The 25,553-nt window shown below is 43.0% G+C and overlaps 1 protein-coding gene across 3 annotated transcripts in view; it reads left to right on the top strand.

Annotated features, from left to right (window-relative positions):
* Positions 1 to 840: 840 nt before the first annotated feature.
* The window catches only part of LOC105911648 (interphotoreceptor matrix proteoglycan 2-like), a 51,047-nt gene continuing 26,334 nt past the window's right edge, over positions 841 to 25,553 (top strand). For 2 of the 3 annotated variants that reach the window (XR_006151457.1, XM_031558379.2), the window contains exons 1-19: positions 841 to 1,155; positions 1,247 to 1,492; positions 3,409 to 3,575; positions 3,722 to 3,747; positions 4,428 to 4,460; positions 4,811 to 4,866; positions 5,237 to 6,870; positions 7,037 to 7,198; positions 8,373 to 8,431; positions 8,741 to 8,761; positions 10,103 to 10,356; positions 10,627 to 10,682; positions 12,554 to 14,143; positions 14,729 to 14,948; positions 16,525 to 16,735; positions 17,062 to 17,250; positions 19,570 to 19,771; positions 20,459 to 20,538; positions 21,532 to 21,607. Coding sequence is in view for 2 of the 3 variants with exons in the window: in XM_031558379.2 (XP_031414239.1) it covers positions 1,077 to 1,155; positions 1,247 to 1,492; positions 3,409 to 3,575; positions 3,722 to 3,747; positions 4,428 to 4,460; positions 4,811 to 4,866; positions 5,237 to 6,870; positions 7,037 to 7,198; positions 8,373 to 8,431; positions 8,741 to 8,761; positions 10,103 to 10,356; positions 10,627 to 10,682; positions 12,554 to 14,143; positions 14,729 to 14,948; positions 16,525 to 16,735; positions 17,062 to 17,250; positions 19,570 to 19,771; positions 20,459 to 20,538; positions 21,532 to 21,571 (5,325 nt within the window). In the remaining variant the exon portion in view is untranslated. Of the gene's footprint in view, positions 1,156 to 1,246; positions 1,493 to 3,408; positions 3,576 to 3,721; positions 3,748 to 4,427; positions 4,461 to 4,810; positions 4,867 to 5,236; positions 6,871 to 7,036; positions 7,199 to 8,372; positions 8,432 to 8,740; positions 8,762 to 10,102; positions 10,357 to 10,626; positions 10,683 to 12,553; positions 14,144 to 14,728; positions 14,949 to 16,524; positions 16,736 to 17,061; positions 17,251 to 19,569; positions 19,772 to 20,458; positions 20,539 to 21,531; positions 21,608 to 21,852; positions 23,439 to 25,553 lie in introns of those variants that run through there. The other variant, XM_031558378.2, reaches the window with a different exon arrangement.

The raw sequence follows: 25,553 nt of genomic DNA, 5'->3' as shown, positions 1-25,553 counted from the left end.
ACAGAATCTGCCCCTGTCAAAGTGAATTTCAAAGGATCAGGTCACAGCGAAAGACCACCTGGTACCTGCTGAGCTGACCTGACGCGTCAGGATACACACATATCCCCACATCAATCCCAAACCGCGGTGGCACGCTATCTGCTGGGACAATCCCACCCGCTCATGCCAGACAGCTAACATGGCCCGCTCTGTGTTTTGTTGGCTGACAGGGCTTGCTTTTGATATTTCTGCTCCGTGACGAGGGCAACTGTCTGCTTCCGTGGATGTGTCTGGTCTCTTGAGCGCTGCCATTCACATTAACCAGGCCCATCTGGCTGGGATGAAATACAACAGAACTGAATTCACAACGTTATCTAATAAAGGTTTGAGTTATTTGATTTATCAACTGGAATGTGTTATAAGATTACAACTACAATACATTAATTAATTCATATTTATAATGGGAAAAAAAAGAAAATGTGACACGTTTAACAGGTCATCAGGAGTATCTCAGTCTAGAGGGCTATATGATATTCTGGTTTGCAGACTGAACTGCAGGCTGGCTGATCTTTATATACCATTATCCATGGTATCATGAGCATATCATGGAAGGCCATATGTTGCAGGAATTACATCCTATTTTGACCAGACAGATTATTTTCAGAATTACGTAATTAACTCAATACTAATAATAATGGCACCTGACACTAAAATATATCATTATGGGCCAAGTGTGAACATATAGTTAGCCAATAAGTGTCCACACATTGTTTCAAGATGGCAATTATAATGTATCACTGACTTCTGTAGTGGCTTCCTTCAAGGGCTTAACCAATAGGATTAGAGGGCAAAAAAATCTTGTAAAGTCCTATCTGCTTATCTGCGCTTGGAGCTGTCTTCAGTAGAGAAGGAGCTTCCCTTAGGAACCGGGGGACAACCCCCTACAGAGAAATGGAATAAATAGTAATATGGTTTGCCTAGATTTTTTGGCCATGACATTTTGTGTATGGGAAATGCATATCAACAGTGTATCAATTAACTAAGAAGAGGTAAAATCGAAGCTTTTTGAGATTGTGTTTTTGGAGTACAGCTCTACAATGCCAGGCCCTCTATGGAGATGCGTTTCTTGGATTTTGATGGTGGTGGTTTTAACAGGAATATTTTACATAGTCACAGGTAGGTACTGAATCCCAAATTCTCACCTGTATTATCAAACCAAACCATGAGGAGTCCGAGCAACTTCTCACTTTTCCTTTCCTATTTTCAGATGCCTCTGGTGGAATTCACGTGGACACTTTGGTACGGAGATATGGCCAAGCAATGTCTTCAGAGGCAAATCAAGGTTTATTTACTCAGTCTCTTTCAAAGGCCCTGCCTAACAGATCACATCAAGAGAAAGGGGCATTATCCAGAAGAAAACGGGATATACTGTTTCCTAACGGAGTTAAACTTTGTTCACAAGAAACCGTTCAGCAAGTGATACATAATCACCTGAGCTACTTTCACCTCAGAGGTAAGCTGTTGGGTTGGCAGACCTCTTTTTCTGTACGACAGTTTCGAAGATGTCTTTGTTTGTTAAGTGGTTAGAATGTTTAGTCAGAATTTGACTTAGTTTTGATGTAGTTTACAATGACCAGGGAACATTATCTTAGGCAAGTAGACAGGCATCACAAAAGGAAACCATAGACTACACTTCTATCACTTTAAGAAACCAAACTGTTAAACAATCTGGGGCATATTAGGCAACTTGCTTACTTGTCACAATTAACTTATCAACTACATCTTGTTTACCATTGCATCTTTCCACTGTCATCAGAAAGATGAATAAGGTTTAATCATACCGGAAAAAAAAGTGTTGACGAAAGTTCCCAAGCAACTCGCCAAATGTCAGCACAGACATTACATTTCATGCCAGCACTGATAATGGTTGGACTGAACAGCCGTTAACAATACACCATGGAGGATTGCTAAACCGTTGCACTAGTCTATCCCCGTGAGGCAACCCTGAGGTGACTACTTACAGCCTGTCAGCGGGGGCTGTCAGAGTCACACCTGCCTGAGCTGGCCATCAGTCTGAGCAGATCCGGCACGTGTCACTACGCCCGTGGAGGCTTAGCAAGTCCCCCGGCTTAGCAGACCCAGGCCTAAGTGACCTCCTCCAAAACTAGGTCCCTAGTGAATTCTCTAAACAAAACTATCATCAAAAAAGGTTTTTTAGAACTTTCATACTTATACTAATATGTATATATAGATTACAGGTAATTAAAAAAGTAAATAGTTCCTCGTACTAACTATTATACTATTACTATATTATTATTGTTATTACTTTTATTATTATAAATGTTATACTATTATTGTATTCACAAAGCCTAAAACTGCAATGCATAGCTGAGATAAAGCTTAGGAACCCTCAATAGGGTTCCACAAAAAAGAACTTGAAATGAGGGTTCTTACGAGAATCTGTGAGGGCTCTTTCACAGAGCCAAGCTGATGACTGCCTAATGGTTCTCTAGGTTGAACTGTTTTTTAATAAGAGCATTCTGTAATAGTGGTGCAGTAGACATTGATCAGATGAGCTGTGGTGCCAGGAAAATATGAGAGACCCAGGGCTCCTTGTGAGTGGGCTTCTGGTTAGTCTTTCGGGCTTCCCGAGTTCACCGTGCAGATGTGGCCTGTTGAGAGGGAGAATGTTCACCGGTGTTGAAAATCGTCAAGGGTTAATGTCCCTGCAGTTATTTATTTTTCCAGAGACAGGCTACATTGAGAGAGAATGAGGAGTAACACATGTCTAAATAGCAATTTGCGTCCAAGCTGAGAATCCAATCCCTGTCTGGAATATATGACGCGTGCAGGGATCAAGAATCTTTCCATTATTGTGTCCGTTATTGCAGTTATTTTTTTTTTTTAATGGATATCCATCAGCGCTGATGGGTCGAGGGATGTCAAATTCCGCTACAGCTTTGCCTGGCTCTGCCATGGTGTTATGGCTCAACAGATATTTTCAGGTCATGGATATCCATCACAGTCTCACTTTTCAAAAGAACTGCTTTTTTCCAATATGTCAATATTGGACTGAGTTAGCTCTTCGTTAAATGATAAATAGTTTAAATTCTTTTTTTACTATGTTTACATGGTAAATGTGCACACTGGCCAGACATGAAAGTTTGTAAGACAATAATGAGTATAAAATGGCAAGACATTACATAGCAGTACACTGAAAAATAACATGTTTGCACTGGCACCATGTATCATATAGTGGTAATGGGTTATAATGCAAATTAATTTCAGGTTATATGAAAATGGTACCCACTGCACAGCTGTCTGAGGTCTAGCTGAATTTCCGACGTTGACACCTTAACATGCATAATAATGTGGTTGATGGTCACATCTGTTAATGTATGTGTGTACGTATGTGACTTTTTTCTGCAGTGTGTCAGGAGACTGTGTGGGAGGCCTTCAAGGTCTTCTGGGACCGTCTGCCGGAGCGAGACGAATACCAGTTCTGGATGGAAAAATGCCAAGATGGCACAGCCACTGTTTTTGATATTGGCAGAAGCTTCAGTCAGTCAGAGGAGCATCTCACCCTTGTGCAAAATGTGAGGGAAAATAAATGATTAAAGCTTCAAAGCCATGGATTTTCCAGAACATTTCCAGATATCTTGACTGTAGTATGTTATGTGTATTCGGTTTGATTACATACCAACTCACATTCATTTTCTTTGCCTTTTCATTCTTTTTTCAGAGAGTATTAATGACTTCATCCACTAGGTGAGTGTTCAATGCTATATTTCAGTTGGTTTGAACATATCCTTGATTCTCTCTGTTCGAAAGAGAGTAGTAGTGTGGAGCAGAGCATGTCTGTTAAAATATAAACACTCTCTTAGAAGAAAAAGTGCCCTGACTTGTCCCCATCGGAAAATTCTCCTTTGGTGCCAAGGACAACTTCTCTGAGAAATACGGAACTATACGTCTCTCAGTGTTGGATTGTTTGAAAATGAGCATGTTCTACTTGGCACCAAATACAAATTCTCAGGCGGGAATAAATTGAGGAACCCTAGCCAGAACCTTTAAAGAAAAAAAACATACTCTTGTATTTTTCCACATTTGTCCTGTATTCTGTTACACTCAGAAATAACCAAATTAAGGCTATCCTACAGTAACAACTGACCGCACATACACACTTACATAGGTACACACATATACATAGAAATAGATAGAATATATAGAATAGAAATATTCAATTCAGTACCTGTTCCAATTGTTTATTGAGCCTTCCAGATACACAATGGCTTTCATGATACATTCATATGAAAACTAGGATGCCATCACACAAAACTCAATGTCAAAAACACCTTACAAAAGAAGTCAAATTTTAAAAGACTTCTGGGGAAATTCTTGTATTTACATCCCTCTGGTGTTTTCCTGGTCCTCTGCATCATCTGCTTCAGTGAGCCCTTCAGCTCCTGGTCTGACATGTGCAGGTAGGCCTCTGGACCCTCACCCCATGGTTGCAACACGGCTCTGTAGAACCTCTATGCTGTGTAGACACCAACCTCCCCACGCTTCAGTAAACTCTTTTGTCTTTGCCGGCATCTTGTCGGTTGCTAGTCACAGCTAGGTGTGCCTGTAGCTTCCTTTTACCTTCTATTGCATCTGGGTCGCTTCACTTTACTACATGCCATAATGGTGTCAGTTTGTTTCTCTGGAGGGGCAAGACAACAAAACTGCACAATATGCATGGCAGCAGCTGTTTCTAAGCCGTTTTCTTCTGGAAGAACTTGTGATTCTGACCATTTGAACTGATTTCACTTCTCATGTTACTTCTGAACAGACCAGATTCAACTGCTGCTCCAAAAGAAGAAACCATCCAAACCACCACTGTGAAGGGTAAGTAGTTTTAGTTTTTCTGAAATTAAAACATTATTACAGCTGTGTGGCATGCATATGTTTTTTCAGTTGTTCTTTAACACTGTTGCATATAGCCTTAGCCATAGATTACCTGCTGAAGGCTAATCACACACATTATTCTCAGAATAGCTCCTAATCCGTCTTAGTGATATCACTCACTGGTGTCAATGAGCAGGATCAGAAACCTTAGTATGGCTTCACCACACAAAAAGCTGAATGCTGACTCTTTGTCATTTCCGGGAGTGCCTTAATACAGATATATATAAATACACTTGAACTGCAAACCTGAAATAACCGTTTGTTTTCTTCCTAGGGAAGCAATAGTAATGTTTAATTTCTTCCTTTATAGAAGTACAGACAGTGCTGACAGACCACGAGGGGGACAGTGCTCCAGATCTCCCTGTGGAAACAGAAGTAGTCCAGGTCACTTCAGAGCCTACTGTGGAGGAGGTCACAGAGGACCTTGCTGCTGAAGTTGATCCCTATGAAACACCTGAGGACACGGATGCGATAAGTCCCGAGACCACAGAGGAGGCCGCCGAACAAGCTGCTGTTGAAGAGATAAGCCAGGTGGATATCTCAGAGGAAGTGGAGGACACTGCAGAGGAGATTGCCCCAGATGTCACTGCTGAAGCCCCCCAGGAAGAGATAACTGAGGGGACTCCCGAGAACACTGAGGCAGGTGGTGTGGTCACGCCTGAAGAGGTCTCTGAGGAAGTCCCTGATGAAGATGTAGGTGTGTGGGAAACAGCTGAGGAAATACCACCCGAGGCTACAGAGAGCACTCCAGAGGTTGATGAGGTCATCATTGAGGTTGAGGAGGAAACACCTGTGCCTACAGAGGACACACCTGAAGAGGACACACCTGTTGAGGTTTCACCTGAAGAGGATGTGGCAATAGAGGAATCACCTGATGAAGGTTTACACGAAGAGGAACCAATAGAAGAGGTCATACCTTCAGAAGAGACAATTGAAGCGGTTGTAACTGAATCAGAATTACCTGAACAGGTTGCAATTGAGGAGGAAATACCAGAAGCGGTTGTCACTGTGGAAGAAGTACCTGAGGAGCCTGTAACTGAATTGGAAGTACCTGAAGAGCCTGTAACAGATGAATTACCTGAGGAAGCTGTACCTGAGGAGGAATCACCTGAGGAGGTTGTACCTACTGAAGAAGACTTACCTGACGTAGTCGTGGAGGAAAGACAAGATGAGGTTGCACCTTCAGAAGAATTGACCGTAGAGGATCATACACCTGTAGAGGAAACAACAGCAGAGGTTGAATCTGATGTTGTCGTTGAGGAGGCTCAGGTTGAGGAAACACCTGAAGACACCACCCCTGAAATTCATGAAGAGGAGATATCAGACACTGCTGATGAAGATGCTCCATCACCCGTAGCAACTGAAGAAACAACAGGTACTCCAGAAGAGGAGGGCACACCTGAACCCATTGAAGAGGAAGTTGTACCTGAAATAGCTGCTGTGGAAACATCAGAGATAGTGCTGCCAGAAACAGAAGAGGTGGCAGTTGAGGATGAGGATGCTGCCTCACACACACCTGAAGGTGTACCTGCTGAGGAAACTGTCATTGAAGACGCAGGTGAGACTGCTGTAGAGGAAGTGATAACAGACACCCCCGAGGAGGATTCACCAGAGGCTGCCACAGAGGAAGGTGCAACTGAGGTTGATGACACACCTGAGATTGTGGTAACAGACCATACGCCAGAGACTGTTGGGGAGGAGGATGGATCTGATACTGTTTTGGAACCAGAACCAGAACCAGAACCAGAGGTTCCAGAAGTAGAAATCCCAGAGGATACTGCCAAAGAAGAAGTTGCAGTTGAGGAGGAACCACTTCAAACTGTGGAGTATGTGGAGGAGATCACAGTAGTGGAAGCACAGGAAACGACACCAGCACCCACCGAAGAGCCCACCACAACAACTGAAGCACCCGTGGAAGAAGATGTAGTAGAGGAGGAAAACATGGTGAGCAGTTCATAGTTGGCAGCATTATTACATTTGCATTATTTTACCATTTTTAAGCTAATGAAAATGCAGATCTATGACCAAATGAACAGTAACCTCATGCTTGTACTGTAAATTTGTAAATATTTTGCTTATAATTTGCACTTCCAATTATGACCGTGTCCAGATCACCAATGAAATTGATGACGTCATGGCAAGACCAATAAGACCTATGGGAGAGCATATAGTGGAGCTCAGCATCAAGCTAAAGGGGGAGTTTTATGATGACTCCCTGAGGGACCCGTCCAGTTATTTCTACCAGAGGCTGGCCGACCAGTTTACACAGAAGGTGGGATGGATGCCTTGTTTCTCTCTCATGTCTCCTCATCCATTATTCTTCTGCTTTTGCTCTTCTCTCTGTGTTTCCTCTTGACCTTTCCACTCACTTCTGTTGTCTCCATTTTAACTTAGAGGAAAGCAGGTTGTAGAAGCTTAGTTCAAAAATGATTCCATAGTGGCACAGGTTGAAAGGAAAAATGAAAAAAAAAGACAGTGGTCATTTTTATTTATTTATTCTTTTTTTAATTTATTTTTTTAATGATCTGTCAAGCAAATCCACTGTGGACAAAGCAGGAAGAGGGTTTACTGGAACTCTTGAGAGCATTGAGTGCAACAGTTACCATAAGTTACATTTGCAAATCTGCGAGTGACAGCCTCTGGGAAAGCTTCTGCTGCCTGGAAACACTAAGTGTATTCCCATTGCTGGAAGTTGCCATCGTTCACTTGCGTGCTCTCTTCTGGCAGTGTCAGTGTCTTAGTTTTATATCATAGCCCAGCACTTTTGTGAAGGAAATGTAGAGCATATGAATCAGTCAACCCAGAACAAATAGCAGGTGGTATCTGAATAGGGACTAAGACTTCTGGGATTGGTGTACAGGGGAAGGGCAGGAGCCAACCAGTGATGAGCTCTTTGACCCTCTACAAAACGATGGTAAAATTCTTAGTGCAACGAGGGAGAGAGGAAAGAGAAACATTAAGTATGATTGATTGTATGATGATGTTACTGTAATATATTGTGAAATGGGTCATTGGATAGTTTCTCAATGTAACAGAACAGATTTCAATGTAAATCTGTATTGTGACAGGTTAAACCTTTAACTGTCTAAGGTACTTTGTTTGGTTTGGTTCTGGAGGTCACCTAATGACCTCTGACCAAAGAGGCAATTAGCTGTACTCTACAACTACATGCATATGTATAGAAACATGCTGCCCCATCTTGTCATTATTAATGTAGCATATGTGTTACTATTCTGTTGCACCAGAAAACCTTTTAAAAGGATTCTGAACATTTTGTAAAAACATTTGCCCCTCAGATGCGGGTTCTAATAGTTAATTGTTGACAATTGCTAATTGTTCCTTGCCTTTGCTTGGTACTTGAAGTTTTGGTGGACTCTCTACTGTTGTTGTGCATTCATCTAGCTCATAATAATGGTGTATATCCTCTGTTGTCTCTGATTTCATAGATTGAAGATGCATTTGAGCGACTTCCTGGTTTTAAGAATGTGTTTGTGCTTGAGTTTAGGTAAGTTTGACCAGCTCTCTCTCTCTCTCTCTCTCTTGCTTTCTCTACTATAAAACAGCACCCCCAGCTCTGTGAACTCCACCCACTGCATCCTTCTGAAAAAACTAAAAAGTGGAGTGGAGCTGAGCTGAGGAGGGGGGTGTAAACTTCTGTGAATGATGAGTCTCGATCAGCACATTGACAAATTGATTTAATTCAAAATGTACAGTTCATTTAAGTGTACACGACCTCTTTAATGAAATTATTGGTTCAGGTCAAATGTTATTGTGATTTACAGTAGATTTCTTTCTCTTGCTTCTCTTTTTAAAGGCCACAGAAGGATATCCAAGGGTGAGTATTTGTCCCTTGCAGAAGTCAAAGTTTGACCTACATAACGAGCTCACCATTAAACATCTACATTTAACTGTTAGCAGTTAAGAATGAGTAACAACCCTCACGATCCTGTGACCATGACAAAAAAGCAGAGGAGAACCTGAAAAGCCCTTTAAAGGCCATAAAATACAATCTGGAGAATGTAGAACGGGCTGAACGGGCAAGGCAAATACCTGTGTGTGATAAATCCGTTCTCTCGCAGTAGTAGCATCACTCCCCATCCTGCTCGATCCCGCAGCTGCAAACCCCCCCAGAGCCCATCCCCTCCTCCATCTCACATGATGGGAAATTCATGTGACTGTATTTGGCAGGGACAAGCCAAAAGAGTCAATCTCTTTGTCTCACCCTCTCCAAGCCTACACTTTTAATGGACGATGGGCTTGAGTAATACAAGCCTCAGAAACTTTATACAAGCAGGGCCAAGTTGCCCCACTTCTCTCGTATCCCGACAGAAACTTAAAGGTGCGAGAAAGCTGTGATCCAAATCAAGGCTTTTTTAGCCGCTATGGACCTGTCTGGTCTCTGCTACATCTTGCTCTGAAGTCCCGCTAATGACTTACTATGGCCAATCACTCTTTAAATTGGATAAGTCCTTTGCTGACTGAAGGGGCCAGCTGCCGACCGTGATGGGATTATACGGAGAGGTTTATGACAAGCTCAATTTTCTCCGCTGTCAACCATCGTCAACGCCAGATTCTCTTGTGGTTTATCACCGGGGTTGCCGGCAAAACCGCATCATGGATAAATGCACATTGTGAGCTCCCTGAGACTTTTAAAACCACCTTTACTTTCTCGGCAGTTTGTTCTGCAGGTCATGTAAAGCCTATTAGCGGGCAGCCTCTTTTATGGCGCTGCCAGAAAATCTGAACCTGAAGGGATATCTGACTGTTTTGGGGGAAGAAAATTGATCTGGTCGTAAACTCACAGGGCTTTTTCACACTTGTTGAAAAATACGTATGTGGCAAAATAAAAAGACAATAACTCTCGCAATCGAGGTCAGAGCCCAGTTTCCATCCTCCGATAAAGCCTGCCTTTCTGTGCCTCTCGTGAAGTTTTAGATGTGTACATAAACATCATACTACTCTGGTAGCAATTTTCCAATTCTAGATTTTTGTTTTCTTGGCATCCCACGCCAATGCAGGTCAAGTACAGGTTTTGACACCATATTTCTTGTCATATTTTCTTGCTAATACAGTAGGTTCTATTATTCACATAACCTTGTATGTGATGTGTCACTATTATATTGTATTATATTATATTATATTATATTAACATGTTACTTGCTTACTTGTCTTACAGTGGACTTGGAGTGGTTGTCCACTATGCTATCACTCTTGAGGGTGACGGAGGTGGACTGAGTAATGCAACCATGGACTTCATCACCCTTCAGGCCAACATGGTGGGGAACTCATATCATGAGCCGGATGAGCTGCCCACAGTGGTCTACACAATCACAGACTTCCGCAACTACATCACAGAGGCCCTGCACAAAGAGAACTTTATTGGGAACAACACTCTGGACGTGGACCCTGATTCTCTCCAGCTAGAGAGCGGTACAGCCTGTTCTTAAAATCTGTGTTCAGTCAATTTGATTAGGTGCTTATAGGCTGAACGTCATTTACCATTTCAGCCTTCATGGACCTTGGCAAATAAGTATGGTCGCATTTAGGCCACACGTATAGTTTGCTTAACTAAAGACAGGAAACTTGCATATTTACATAATTGTGTGTTGCTGTACTTTATTAGAAAAGCCTTCATGTCAGTGAACAGCATCATGCATCTTACTATGTTTTTTAATCATTTCACCTGTTTGGCCTTTGCAGTGGATTCATTGTTACCCGTCAAGCCAACAGGAAGAGCCATTGATTCTAATGACCTGGTAAGTGGACAGCTGTTCACATTCTTCCTTCTAATTCATTCAGATACAGTTTCTCCTCTGCAGAGTATTGCAGATGGCATTGTCCATTTATTTATTACAGTTTACCCCTATGCCAGTGGAAATACTGATAAAATGTTTTGTGTGAAGTAATTGTGTAATAATATTCTTCGTTAAATGTGTTAAATGTTTAAACTCCTGCAAATATCTACCAAGTCATTATCTGCAGTATGATATGAAATTGGAGCAATGTGCAGCTGTTGGAGCTCAAAATGGTCTGTAAAAATATTTAAGCCTATTTTCCACAAAGCAATTCACAAGACACAACTCTGTATGCTGTATTAAGCAAACTGTTTAGTTCAATCACAATGAAATATCGAAAGAAATCTGTTTTTAATTCCGGAGGACACATGTTGCTCTCAGTGATCCACTTTCCTCATAGTGAGCTCTCTTATTAGAAAGGCAGATACAAATGCTCTGAAAACGTAGGAATCATTTCAGAATTTACTGGCTCCGTTTTTCCCCTCACTTTTGACTAAATTGGCGCTTTTTCACGTTCCTTATTAAACTGATTTACAATCTTGTTTTGGCTGACTTGTACTGTCCGAGTTTGTCTCTGGGAACATGTGTTCTCTCTCACATTCAGGTAATGGCTTGCCTCTCCCAGAGACACATGGCTATTATGGGCAGTATAAGGAGGCAACATCTGAAGTCAATTCATTATTATTTTTTGTCACGTTTGACAAACAGAGTTTTTAATGTTATCCTTTGGGCATTCCCGAACGTTTTTGTTTATGCTATGTAATGTCCGGGATGAAAAACAACAAAAATCTGCTATAACGAACTGAAGGGGCTTGGTGGGGAGTCTTGATGTTCTTGGTCATCTGGGATAGCAAAACATTAAAAAAAGAATACAAATACTCCATGACTGTAGGACACCATGTGTGAAAGGTCTTAATGGAGCAAATGTGGGAGGATAATTAGACTCAAGTGCTTTAATGCACAAGCTGCCAGATATTTTCATCGGTTGAAACATCCCGCAAATCCACTCCTGATTTCTCTTTATCCTCCTGAATGTGTACAAAACACCAGGCCGAGTCATCTGGAGCCAGGCACACGAGATGAAGGAGTCCTGTTGCTGTGTGCAAATCTATTTCCTTTTGCATGCCAGTGTGATTTTTCCACTGCTCTTAGTACGGAAAAGGGGGGAAATATTTCCATTGCAATTCACTGAAGAGGTTAAGGAGAATTTGTTCCACTTCAACCATAAGCACAGTGTTTTGACTTTGTGCATGTGTGTATGACGCTCCTGCGTGTGCCTTCTGATTCAGCTGTGCAATAACGTGAGAGTAAGTCAAATATGTTGCCTCACAGCGATTCCTATCAACCACCAACATCTATACTGTGCTGCCTGTACAGTATCATTGTAGGTTTCCGTAGATCTGAATGTAAATACTGAGATGGGAGTTTGTGTGTTTAGCATGTGGGTGTTTTTCATCTTGAAGAACATACCACTATTGAGATAAAGGCAGCAGGATCAACTTGTCCCTTGCTAGAACCATCAGTGTGTATTCTTAGTCCCAATGCATTCAAAGCGCGTCTTTCTCTCTCTCTCTCATACTATTTATTTATCAATGACAACAGACTGTGCCTCCAAGCTAATCAGGAGAAATGTGTAGACATGTGGACTGGGAATGTGCTTTTTTCCTTTGCACAAAACCTGAGAAAACATACACATTGACTTAGCTTGATCTTTCATGTAAACACACAATTCAGCACAATGCACAAAGCTAATGTTTGCCAGTTTAAGACTAGTATTACAGTACTGCCTTTTTACAATATATTTTTTTCTCTTTTGTTCTCTTTTTTTCCAGGAGGATGTCCTTGCCGCAGAAAAGCCTCCTGAGATTCCTGGACAGGAGCTGGTTGGCAATGACCTGTTCCTGAAAAAAGATGACTTCCTGTTTGACCCTGTCCATCCATATGATCAGTGGATGGGCCCTCAGAGCAAGCTTGCTAGTGAAAATGATGTCTTTAGCCTTGAAGAGAATGATTTGGATTCATTTAGCCTGGCTCAAAAGGGAGATGTGGTGGATGACTCCCTAGACTTTGGCTCTGGCTCTGGGTTTTCTGGGGATGAGCAAGGTCCCGACTTCTGGCCGTGGGTGCCAGAAAACCCCTCGCTGGATGAAGATGACTCAGAAGCGACGGGCGAGACCCTGGAAAAGCTGAAGATTCCACAAGAACTTGACAAGGAGGTTCCTATGGAGGAGGCAAAACCAGAGCAAGAGCCAGAACAAGAGTTGGTCGTCGAGGAGCCATTTTTGGAACACACACTGGTGACTCAGGACATCCTCACTCACCCGCATTACACAACCACCGACCAAGCCCCGACGTTCTGGACCATGGAAACGCTGACCGTGGAGCTTTCCATGCAGACAGTGGAAGCTTCAGGGATGTACGACGACTATCCAAGCGAGCCGACCATCATACACGCCCCAGTCACCGATGCACCTCTCCCCGAGGAGCCTCCTACATCTGAGACATTATTCATTGAACAGTCTCCAGTGATTGCAATTACAGAGCCGAGTCACCATGAGGAAGCCTTGGAGGTCATCCCACAGGACAACTCTGCCATTGTGTCTGAAGACCAAGAGGTTTCTGAAGATGCTGTAGATGCTGATGCAGAGTTACCTGCTGCTGTGAGCATCGAAGAAGTTGCTGTGCCTGACTCTGACACCAAAGAACAACCAGCGACTGGGGACCTGACGGTTATTGACAATGGTGTTGCTGAGGACAGAGAGGATGATGGAGGGGTTGAGATTTTAGAGGAGACAGGAAAGGATATAGAGCTCACAACCTCGGAGAGTTCTCCCGGCGAGATCTCAAATGAGGACCTCACAGAGGATGAGATCATTTCCGTGACTGTGACGGCCGCTGGTCCAGTCCCCACGACTACAACTCAGTCCACCCCGCTCTCTCCTGAGAAGGAATCTCCTTTCACCCGCATATCAAACGCGGCCCCTGAGGAGGAGGAGGAAACATCAACCACAGAGTTCTCTCTCATTCTGGAGGAAGCCAGCGATGAGACTCCTCTGTATGGCCTTGACATAGAGCCTTACATGTACTTTGATGAGACAGAGCCTATAGAGGAGGAAGGTGACGATGACTCTTTGAAGATGTCTCAGGTACCCTCATCGGCTGTCTTTCTCAACGTTACACATGATGCCTCAGACCTCACATTCTTTGGGGACTCAGAAGATGGCCCCACCATGGAGATACCAACTCCAGATGCACAAGCCATGGATGTCACACAGATGGCTAGCATTGCCATGCCAACCAGTCCAGGCAGAGCTCTGATGGTGTTTTTCAGCCTGAGGGTGACCAACATGAGGTTCTCAGATGATCTGTTCAACAAGAGCTCTGCTGAGTACAAGTCCCTGGAACAGAGGTTCACTGAGCTGGTAAGATACACTACGCTCTCAGATAACGGGGACACCACTCAGGGTGCACTTGGAGTCATTCATCATACAAGCAGCAACAAAACAATGTTTACTTACATACATCAACCAATAAAAATAGGACATCTGATAATAATGCTCTGTAATGATGTTTCTTGTCTTTTAAACAAGTGTGTCCTCTGTTCAGACACATCTGGATTAGGAAATCAGTGCATTGAAGAACAAATGGAAACATTTAGCTTTATCTGATTGTCTGATTATCTTCAGGACTGCCGGATGCATATAATACAATGGGATGGTTTGCATGTTAGCTAAGCCTCTCAAAATATTACAGTCTTGTATGGTGGTTTATAATGTTGAATGGTTGTAAGCCATTCTTTGGCAGGATTTACCACTGCCGACATGCTGAAGTAACACTAGCCATTGTTTCTCTCCAGTTAGTATTAACCCCTGTTAACGAGCCCTTAAGTGAGATTAACACTAGACCACCACATTTACTTATGCCTTCTCTGAATTGGATTAACAACGTCCTTGTGACGTCCATCTAATTCCACTGCAGTGCAGGTAATACTCTTCGTTTCTCCACAGCTTCTCCCCTACTTGCAGTCAAACCTAAGCAACTTTGAAAACCTGGAGATCCTTAACTTCAGGAATGGCAGCATTGTGGTGAACAGCAGGATGAAATTCGGCAAACCAGTGCGAAATGAAGTCACCACAGTTGTTTACCTCATCCTGGAGGATTTCTGTAACACGGCGTACCAAACCATGAATTTGGCCATTGATAAATATTCCCTGGATGTAGAATCAGGTAATTATGCCCATTTCTTATCTGTAAACGATATCATTATCATCAATGCCTGTATGTATGTAAAAGGTGCATCATTACTGATATTTGCATGAATAGTCAATAATAATAGCAGACTTTTACACCTTTATAGTCTATATCAATAGCCGGCATTTAGACATTTGGGATCTGAAGGTGGGTTTACAATGACTTGGTTGACTGTCAAAGAAGTATAATGCAAATTTGTGTTTCTAAACTGGTATATCTCAGTATTATCCTTCTAAGCACATACATTGACAATCACTTCCACACACAGGTCAGAAGCCACGGTTGCTAAGCTGGAGTAAGTGGGGTTAAGGGTCCAGGTCAATGAGACAGTAGTAGAGTCGTCATGTCACTTATCCTTCGGCTTCCGGCTGAACTCTTATGGGTCATCAACGAGGATGTATTTATATTTTGTCTGGAGTTCTTTATACTCTCAATAGCACTTTACTTTATTGTGTTATATTATTTCGATAAAATCCATCAGACTATCAAAGTACAAGCAGATGACAAAGATAGAAGAGAAAATAAATTGGTGAATGTTTAAATTTACTATAATTTCAATAAATCATTTAGACATATTACAGATCACTTCCTTCATTATGACGTATTGTTACTGGGTCAAAGTTGAACAAATCTCAGAACAGTATTTCAAACCATAGCAATTGTGTAAATTGGCAACTTTCAGTCAGGGTAGTGTAATTTGTGTAGTATACTGTATATACTTTTTGCACAAAAAACTTTAGTTTTTTGATGTTTCACAACATAGTCTTCAATTAACCCACCTTACTTGTCTGAAGTGCCTCACTATCAGGCTGTGACCAGGAATCACCCCATATACCGTGTAAAATAAGACAATTAATACCAGATTATGCAAGCACAGTGCTTCCAGACACAGTGCTATTAATGCTGTACTCAGTCCCCCCTCGAACTGTGCCCAAATGCTAAAATGCTAATGGGAACCCAGCCTCTGTCTGTCTGGTTTACACAAGACATTGTTTTGTTTCTGTCTGCCTGAGGCACAGTGTTGTTTGGGGGGCTGAGAACTTGTGACTCACTGCCTGTATTGTGGTCACTGTCTGTTCCCCCTCGGCTTGTTTCTGGTAATCTGTCTGAGCCAGTCACCTATCACAACATGACAGCTCATCATATCCTAACGCTGAGTCATTATGAGCTTGAGAGCTTACAAACACAGCAGGGCCCAGTTATTGTTTGATGCCTCACAACAAGAGGTTCCACTAAACATGGAGAGAATCTGAAATTTGATCCTGAATGTGTTTTGTATTCCTTGGTTTTCTATTGTCAGACAAAATTACTGTACTGTAAACCTAGCACTGCCATCCCTTTTCTGACAATCAAATCCAAGGCTGATGTTTTTCCAACCAACCATTCCTGTGCCAAGATGGTGTAATTTGCAGTAACATGTTATTACAATGTAATAACAAAACCCCAAAAGTTCTACAAGCTCAGTAGGATACATGACGAATTACCCACCCGTATACATGGCTTCTGTTATATGGAATGGATTGCTCAATATCACTTATATTTGCTACTTTAGGTGACAGGGCAGACCCATGCAAATTCCAGGCCTGTAACGAATACTCCAGGTGCACGGTGAACCGGTGGTCTGGTGAGGCGGAGTGCCTGTGTGACCCCGGCTACTTCAGCGTGGACAGCCTGCCATGCCAGAGCATCTGCGACCTACAGGAGGACTTCTGCCAGAACGATGGGAAGTGTGACATCATCCCTGGAAAAGGGGCTATCTGCAGGTCAGTGTTAACTACAGGAAAATTTGCAATGCAATGCAAAAAAAAAAACGCTTAATTTAGTTAGAAATATTATCAGGTCACCCACTGTGAACAAAAAATGTATAGACATGTGTAGAATATGAGGAGGCAAGCATAGTACAAAAATCCTTGTGCCTTTGCTGAAGATTAAAGTACACGTGTGACATGTCAAAAGTTAAATCATTTCCTGTATCTTTCCAAAGAGGTTAGCTAACAATGTACTACTGTGCTACATTACATTACAATAAGAATGGCATATCATACATGCAATTGCTGTACATGTACTGAGAAGGCTTTTGGCGCTGTAGGTGTCGTGTGGGTGAGAACTGGTGGTATCGAGGGGAGCGCTGTGAGGAGTATGTGTCTGAGCCACTGGTGGTTGGGATCGCTATAGCCTCAGTGGCTGGCTTCCTGTTGGTGGCGTCAGCCGTGATATTCTTCCTGGCCAGGACGCTGCGCGACGAGTATGACAAGGATGACTCAGAAGACCCCCTAAGGTAAGGATCAGACACTAATGCACAGATATTAGCAGTAGCATATTAGCATGGGATTTACTGTGATTACTGTCTGTGCGTCAATACCCAGTGCATAGAGAGGTATGAGGAGGGTTAAGAGAATGACTAGGACGAGAATTTAGTGGAAGTTTTTGGCATTTTATGTACATTTTCTGCTAAATTAAGGGTTTATGTTTGTGAGTGTATTCTTCATCACATTCATTTCACATTCTCACAGCCTTGTCATGGTAAATTGTGCATGATTTTGTATGAAATTATTTTATTAGTATTATTTATTATTTGATTATTATTTTATTGAATAGCATTTTCAGCTCTGTGGGTGATTTGGAGCTCAAGCCCCTCCACTATTTCAAATGAATGAAATACTTAAATTAGTAAATAAAAAATAAGATAACAGTATCCTATAGTCTACAACAGGCTATTGTTAATGTGTCTGTGAACACCCAAATTTGATGTCTTGCCATTTTCGTGACACTTATGACTCTTGGCTGTGGGTTTCTCTGTTTTATTAGAGTCAGTGGAGATTTTATGAATCAACAGGGTGGGGCTGTGATTTCTCCCCTTTTGTCCTTTTCCTAAAAACACACATATTGTACGCTCACAGGGTCAATGGGTCACTAAAAGTCCTCCATCCCTGCAAACATTGCAAGCACGGACAGGTTGTGAATATCTGTCCTACAGTGTTTGGGTCCAAGGAAAAAAAGTTATACTGTGTTTGGCCTTAAGTCAGCCCAAATCCCACGCTCTTTTCAACCTGGCAGGAAAGGCTGGAGCTGATTTGGCAGCCGTGTTGCATTTTGAATAACAAATCAAGACATGTTTATTGAAAAGTCTCAAAACACTCCTGATTGTGTTTAAACAGGGCGGGTTGTGTCAGGATCAACAGCGTCCGGCATGCGTGCTTCTGGTGTCTTACTTTCTAATTGTACTCCATAGGAGTCCTTAAAAGCCAAAGCAAGACACATTGGTGCCACACTGGTGTTCTCTCACCCCTCAGTTGGGCTTCTCTACCATACCTCCCTCACACTCAACTCAGGGGCAGATTTACTAACACATTAGTGCCGTTTTAGTGGTGACTTTGTCGCAATGTGTGCCTAAAAACATGGCATGGTATGTACGAACAGACTGCAAATATCTAAAACCGCATCCTGCCTGCTGCAGGATGAATGCATGAAAACCGGAGGGGGGCAACCAACGTCTGTTTTGCGGTGAACATTTTCAGCCCTTTAAAAGCAGGTGTAATCCAGATTTGCGCGTTAGATGCATGAATAGGAGAAACTTCAAGAAACAATGGAAGCAGTATTCTGAGGTCTTTTTGGCTGTAAGAATATCTATTTTAATCAAGTTATTCAAAACAAAGTTAACCATTTCAGCGCTAACCTAGATCACCTCTAATGTACAGTTTCCTTGATTTGTGCAGGCAGATATATTTCTATGTTTGGTTCTATTGATGGGGGGGGGGGGGGGGGGGGGGAGAAAAAGCTCATAGCCAGCCCAATCCACATTGTTTTAGTATTAATGGTTGACTCCCGGTTATGATATCACTCTCTACCACCAACCAATCCTATGTCTAGTTCACAAGGTACATAACATGGTCATGTTTAAGAAGAAGGGCGATGTTTACACTGGCTTTGCAATGTGGTACATTTTGTTGAATTGGGAAATTGCATGTTGGAAACCACACTTAGCTACCTAGCACTACAAACAGTCAAGTTGGAGGGGTCTTGGTATTTATAAAGCACTGGGAGCAGAAGCGGCGCCCAAAATGGTTTGAGTAAAGATAAAACTTAAGAAGTTTTGAGTGAGCAATCACACTGATGAGGGGGAAAAAGAAAGGACACTATATCACAGTGGGAACAGATTAACAAGCCGTCAAGTGAGGCAACAGCTCAGTGTGAGATATCACAATGCGCCAGAGCTGCGAGTCAACACGTACCAAATGCCATCTCTGTGATAGGGCCCTGAGTAGCCCTTCTAATGCCCCATGCCGAGGATGGGGTCAAGTCTTAATCATGTAGTCAGACTTTCCATGGCTGGCTGCGCCGATAAGGTGTTATAAATAGCTAGAGCCTTGATGTGCGTGTGTGTCTGTGTGTCTGTGTGTGTGTGTGTGTGTGTGTGTGTGTGTGTGTGTGTGTGTGTGTGTGTGTGTGAACTGTGTGAATCGTGTGTGGCTGTCTTAGAGTCCCATTGTGAATGGGATCAATGGAAACTTGCCATCACATGCCATGAGGGAACGGGTGGCTAGCGTGACTAAAGGGCATTTGCCTGGCATGGCTCCTCTTGTTGTTGCCCCAATAGGCATGGCGAGAGCGAGCCATCCTTGGAGAGGGCCACCAAGTACAACCCCATGTTCGAGAGCGACGCAGCTGTCGGGTACAACCAGTACTACAGGCGCTACCCAGATATGCCAGTTTACAGCACGGCCACTACCGACGCCTCCAACGAGTTCAGCAGTGAAGAAATCAGACAAATATATGAGAACAGCGTGCTCACCAGGGAGGTACGTCACATATGTTTTCTTGGAGTGGTGTGTATGCATACGCAAATATGTGTGTGTGTGTGCGAATGTGTTTGCTAGTGTGTACTTGTGTGTACCTGGCAATTTGTAGATACTCCCTGTACACTTAATTCACTCATAAAAAACTGTTCTGTTCTGAAACTCTTTTCATGTATTTTAATGACAAGAAATCATGACTCCCCTTGGTCAGGAGACTTAAACTGATTTATCGTCGCTTTATGATCTTTTGAACATAAATTTAGGGGCAAGCATAAAAAAACCTGACATATCTATGATTTTTTGCATATCCAAACAGTAAATGTGACATAAAGATATAAATTACACCATTTATTTAATGGCCACTGTTATTCCTGTCAGCAGAGATTAATCTCCCCCCCCCCCCCCCCCAAACTAATTTTGGGACAGATGGCGTCATTGGAATTACGTTTCATAGTTTTTCTTGGTGTGGATCGAGAGGGAGTAAATATGTCACTTGCTGAGCCTCTCACCTGTGACACTCCCGAGGTGAGGGTGCTTGGCCCAGATGTCTCCTGATCGTGGGCGGTCAGTCTGGCTCTTTTTATGGAAGCGCCTTGGGTTATGTAACCATCTCTCCTCCTTTCTCTCCCCCTCCTCCCTCTCTCTGTCCTCCGTTCCCCACTCCCTCTTTTTCTCTCTCACCTGGTACAGGAAATTGAGGACCGCTTACGGGTAATCGAGCTGTATGCCAAGGACCGGCAGTTTGCCGACTATGTGCGGCAACACAAAGTGTGAGTGTGACTATTATTATTACTGCTGGCAAGCGTAGTCAAGGAAACAGGGAGGGCAGCCCACCTGAAACACTAAACCTTGTTAGAGATTAAGAGCTCAGAGAATGGAAGCGGGAAGCGAAAGGTGGCCGCCAAATCCTCTCTAACCTTACACCCCCGGTTCCCCCACCTCCTGTGGAGAACCTCTTCTCCCACAATGCCACCTTTGATCAGGTGGAAGGAGGCTTCATGTGGCCAAAACCCATCAACATATTTGAGCAGTGCTGCACAAGCTCTAACAGATCACAATAGACACAGTCGAAGAGATGAGAGCTGAGAAAGGCAGAAGAAGTCATCTGAAACTGCGGAGGACCTGATTGAAGGCTGTGCTGTTTTGTCTAGAGGGTCCCATTCCAGACAGGCATCTCATCTGGAGGAGGCCTTTTTTACCTTGAACAGGTGTAGAGTTCCAGACAGAAACAGTGCAGACGGTCATCGCTGAGACTAACATCCTTAGCAGCTGTGAATACAGGGGAGAACATTTCACATGCTGTACCCGAGAGTCCTGAGGAGAAGGGAGGTGTTTTTGTGGGCCGGGGGTGTGGGGTGGGGCAGGTGGAGGGTGATTTTGGGAAACCACCCAGACAGAGATAGAAGCAGGGAGAGAAAGAAAGAAAGAGAGAGAGAGAGAGAGAGAGAGAGAGAGAGAGAAACCAAAAAACTATGGGTACTATTGGACATTGAACTCCGGGGAGCACTGAGGGCAAGGGATGAAACTGGAAAATGCAAGTGCAGCCCATCTGTCTGGACTGAGTTACCTCGCAGCATGAAAACAGCAGACTCATCTGCCACTGATTTATCCGTGATTGTCTTGCACTTAAAGTGCCACAGGCTGTCCCACCATTTACCCTTTGTTGCTGCTGCTGCTGTTGTTGTTGTTGTTGTTGAGCACCACTGCTCACTGTCAGTAGCCACCGGGTATTTAGCCTCTGTTTTTTTTTTCTTCAAATGCAGGTTCCTGGACAGTCGGAGAGATAGCTCATCCTCAATATAGCTGCGGGGAGCAGAACCATTTACTTATAACCACAAGGTATTGATCCTGGTGTTCCAAGAACCTAGACTGTGTTTCAGACCGCTTTGTTTGCGCTTCACATTTGCATCCACATCACATTATACATTGTCAGAGGAACAAAATGATAAGTACCTTTCTGGAGCCAAACATCATTGATACATTTGGGTTTTTGTCAGACTGCAGCATAGCATTCACTCTGAACTGTATCCCACTTTTCTCTCTCTCTCCCTCTTTTTCCCTCTTTCTTTCTCTCACTCTCTCAGAAGCCTGCCTTTGTCTTTGAAACAAAAAAGATAGAAGATGTCTTTTGTTGCCATGGTGTTCCTTATAGACTTGGAGGAATACTGGAGATTTGGGGAAGGATGCTTCATATTCCAGTTGCTGGTCTCTTCTCTGTGATGGTGAAATTGCTAACCAGTGGCTGGGCATGAAAGACTTCTTTCTTTTTCTTGTGGGATATGAACTTCTTTTTTGAATTTTTGGTGTGTGCGTGCTATGAATGCTTTTGTCTTTTGATCATTTTCTCCTTGTTGGACTCAGCCATTACGTTTCTTTTTTGTAATCTTGTAGCAGACTTTTCAGAAAGGCAGTCGACCGACAATCAACCAAACCATATGGTGAAGTGAAACTGAAAGTCAAAGACTCAAAGCTCTTAGTGAAGCCCTTAGTTGTAGAACTTACACAATGACTTAGGAAGGTCTGTACCACTTTTTCATGGTCTTTTTTTCTTACTCATCCTCACTCATCGGTGCCTTCATTTGGTTCCCTGGGTCACACTTATTGTCTGTGGTTGGGGCACTGATAGCCTAGCCTAGCCTAATCTTGAAGGTCTCACTGGAATTCCAATATCCCGAACAATTCATTGACACAGGACTTCAAAATCAACAGTGCTAGTGGCATGGTTCTGACCTGGGAAGCTCTGGTTGCTGCATGGACTCAGATGAATCTGGCTATTTGTAAATAATCCTGTGTATATTATGCAACCTGCATCATGTCATTGTCCCTCTCTGGACCATTGGTATGGGAGGCAAGTCACGCAAGTTAGGAGACTGACAATTATGGCTCTAGTTTTCTTGCTCGAGTACCTTGACGGTTTAGAGAGCGACGTTGACACCTGACGATTCTCTAACCCTCTGGCCTCCATTGCATGGGTAATGGGGTTATGGTGGAATGTGGAGACATTTTTTATTTTATTTTTAATAGTAAATAATTTTAGAGTAAATACAATGAGGAATGAATGTCATGTGACGTTGATGATTTATTGTGCTTGTAGTCATGGCTGGGTAACCTTCAGGACATTCTGCTAAAAGTCATCAGAAATATTGGCATGGCCATGTTTAGTTTAAAGACATAAACAAGATGTGACTGTTAACATGGCTATGAACAATTGGGTCTGTCAGGTTAATGGATCTAAATTCGCCCCAATCGATTTAAAGTTTAGGTTGTTACCTCAATTTAATAGATGTTTTTTTGTCCAGCAGCTGGGAGTCATTTTTACTACAGCATCACCTACAAAACAATATCAATAGAATGTGAGGCTTCTGTCACAAGCACTCATATAGTTTGAAGGATTATCTGCAACATCTCCTTCTGTGATCCAAATGCTCCCTGGTGTTGTTCTTCAGTTTCATGCTCCAGGGCATGTCATTAGATATTTCAATGCATTTTGCAGCCTTCCACCCTTCTAAATGTTGAGGAAAATCAACTGGATGTGACAAGCAGTTGAATTCAATTGTCTGTGACTGTACTCAAGGTAGAGAAGTCTGTTTTTACTGTAGGCTCTGGGGCAAAATGTCATTGCACAGAACTAAGGTTGTATGTTTTTGTAATAAATGTTCATTTTTATGAATACATTTGTACATGTTTAGCATGTTTTACATGTCTCTCTCTCACACACACACACACACACACACACACACACACACACACAAACACACACACACACACACACACACACACACACACACATATACACACACTAATTTCAACTATGTAATTTCTCCGTAAACAGGCTTTGTGCATCAGCAACCGCACAATAACAATGGGCGGTGATAAATACACAAAGCACCAAGCAGGACGCAATCAAGCAGAAATGGGTTGAGTAATTGGTGGAAGTGACAATGAAGTCATTCTTTATCAGCCAATCACAATGATTTGACCATACCTTATTAATATTCACATGGAACTCAGTAATTGTTGAAAAAAATGATGACTGAGGTTCTTGTGTGGGAGGTCTGCCTGACATGAAGATCATTTAGTTTCGCACAAAAAAGGTGTTGCTTTGAAGGAATGCATACATTTAACCCCCATGTCTGTGTCACGGACACTCCCCAGCATAGAACTTGCCCATGTTTACACTTTACAATCCTGCTCATGTTATGAAATTAGCAAAATGATTTTGCCAAGCTATTAAATTAGCTTTAGATCATGCACAGCGGACTTTGCCATCAACGAAATTAGGGCCCAAACACTGCATCTTTACATTGCGCTTGTATCTCCATATCTGATGACGGAATTTGGTCAAAGATCTGCTGTTTTGAGTGCATTAGCACATGGTTGATATTTATGAGAACAGGGGATCAAGGAGATCTCATCATCTTTTCTGATTGCTTCATCGCGTCTTCCCAGGCTACTTCAGGTAACAGTTGCATATGGCGGATTAAAGCTGGACACTGGTCAGTCCTGCGAGACGACACTAACTCAGAATGACAACTCGGGCAGGTGAAAACACACAGGTTATTTTGAGAGCACCAAAAGCGTAAATACAGACCTCAACACAGACAGCAAATTAAGTTTGACGACATGTATGTTTGTTTGTGTGTGTGTGTGTGAGTGTGTGTGTGTGTGTGTGTGTGTGTGTGTGTGTGTGTGTGTTTCTCCTCATAATGAAATGCCTTCCTGAGTAATTGCTCATGTAAATAGGTGGAATCACATGAAGGTTTCCCACATTACACTTGTTGTTGCCAATGATATTTCAGTCTGACTCCAATCCCAACACCCATCCTAATGCCGGGTTCTACTGAAGTGACACGAGTAATGGTGATGAGTTATTACAGTATTGAGTTATATTTATGGAAATGGAGAAAGCATTACTCCCGTGTCGGCGTGAGGTGTAACGTTACGGCACCATGACAGCGGTACTTTTTCTTGGATGCCCCCCCGGCTCCTACTTATCCCTCATCAGCCTTTTCAGATGAATCCCTGGAAATCATCACGTCAAGAAAAAGAACAATTCCTCTCTCTTTCTCTCCCTCTCCCTCTCTCTTACCTGATTTCTTGCTCCCTCTCCCCTCTCCCTTTCCCTCAGTCTTTTTCCATTTCTCTCTGTGGCACATTGCTCTGCCGCATGACATCGCAGTGACCACCTGCCTGCCCTAGCCCGGCACCGTTGCGCAACTTTTTTTTTCTTTTTTTTTTGTGGGGGCGCTCATGGAAAGAAGGATTGGATTTTAATGTGACGCTCCGATGATAACTCTGTTCTCTGTGTCAGAGGAAGCGAGGACAGGCAGGCAGAAAAAAGGGAATGAAAGGAGTTTGGAGGAGGTGGGGGTGGGGTGGGCAGTTTGGTGGATGGGGAGCGGGGTGAGGAGGATGGAGGGGGGAGTTGATGATACGTCTGTTTCAACATGGAGCATCACAGCTTGGGGCTGCAGAGGCAGGAGACCCACAATAGCTGGAAGAAGTATAAGAGATGGATTGGAATGGTAGACTGATGTGGGAGAGTGCAGGCAGAGAACAAGAAGGAAAAGGCAGAGAGCAACAGAGTGTTTCATCATGTGTATACGTGAGTACATGAGGTAGAGCTGGTCATGTACCCATGTTGCATTTGCATGTCATGCTTATACAAGAGCCTACCTTTCCCTGTGCTTCTTTCCATCTCATCTCACTCCTGGGTGGCAAATCCCTGTACACTCTGCACCCGAGGGCTGGGGGGCACATAGAAATACACACACAAGTGGAGAAA

This window comes from Clupea harengus, chromosome 21 (assembly GCF_900700415.2).
Source record: "Clupea harengus chromosome 21, Ch_v2.0.2, whole genome shotgun sequence".
Lineage (NCBI taxonomy): Eukaryota > Metazoa > Chordata > Actinopteri > Clupeiformes > Clupeidae > Clupea > Clupea harengus.
The sequence above is the reverse complement of the archived record's forward strand: the minus strand, read 5'-3'. Positions and strand labels throughout refer to the sequence as shown.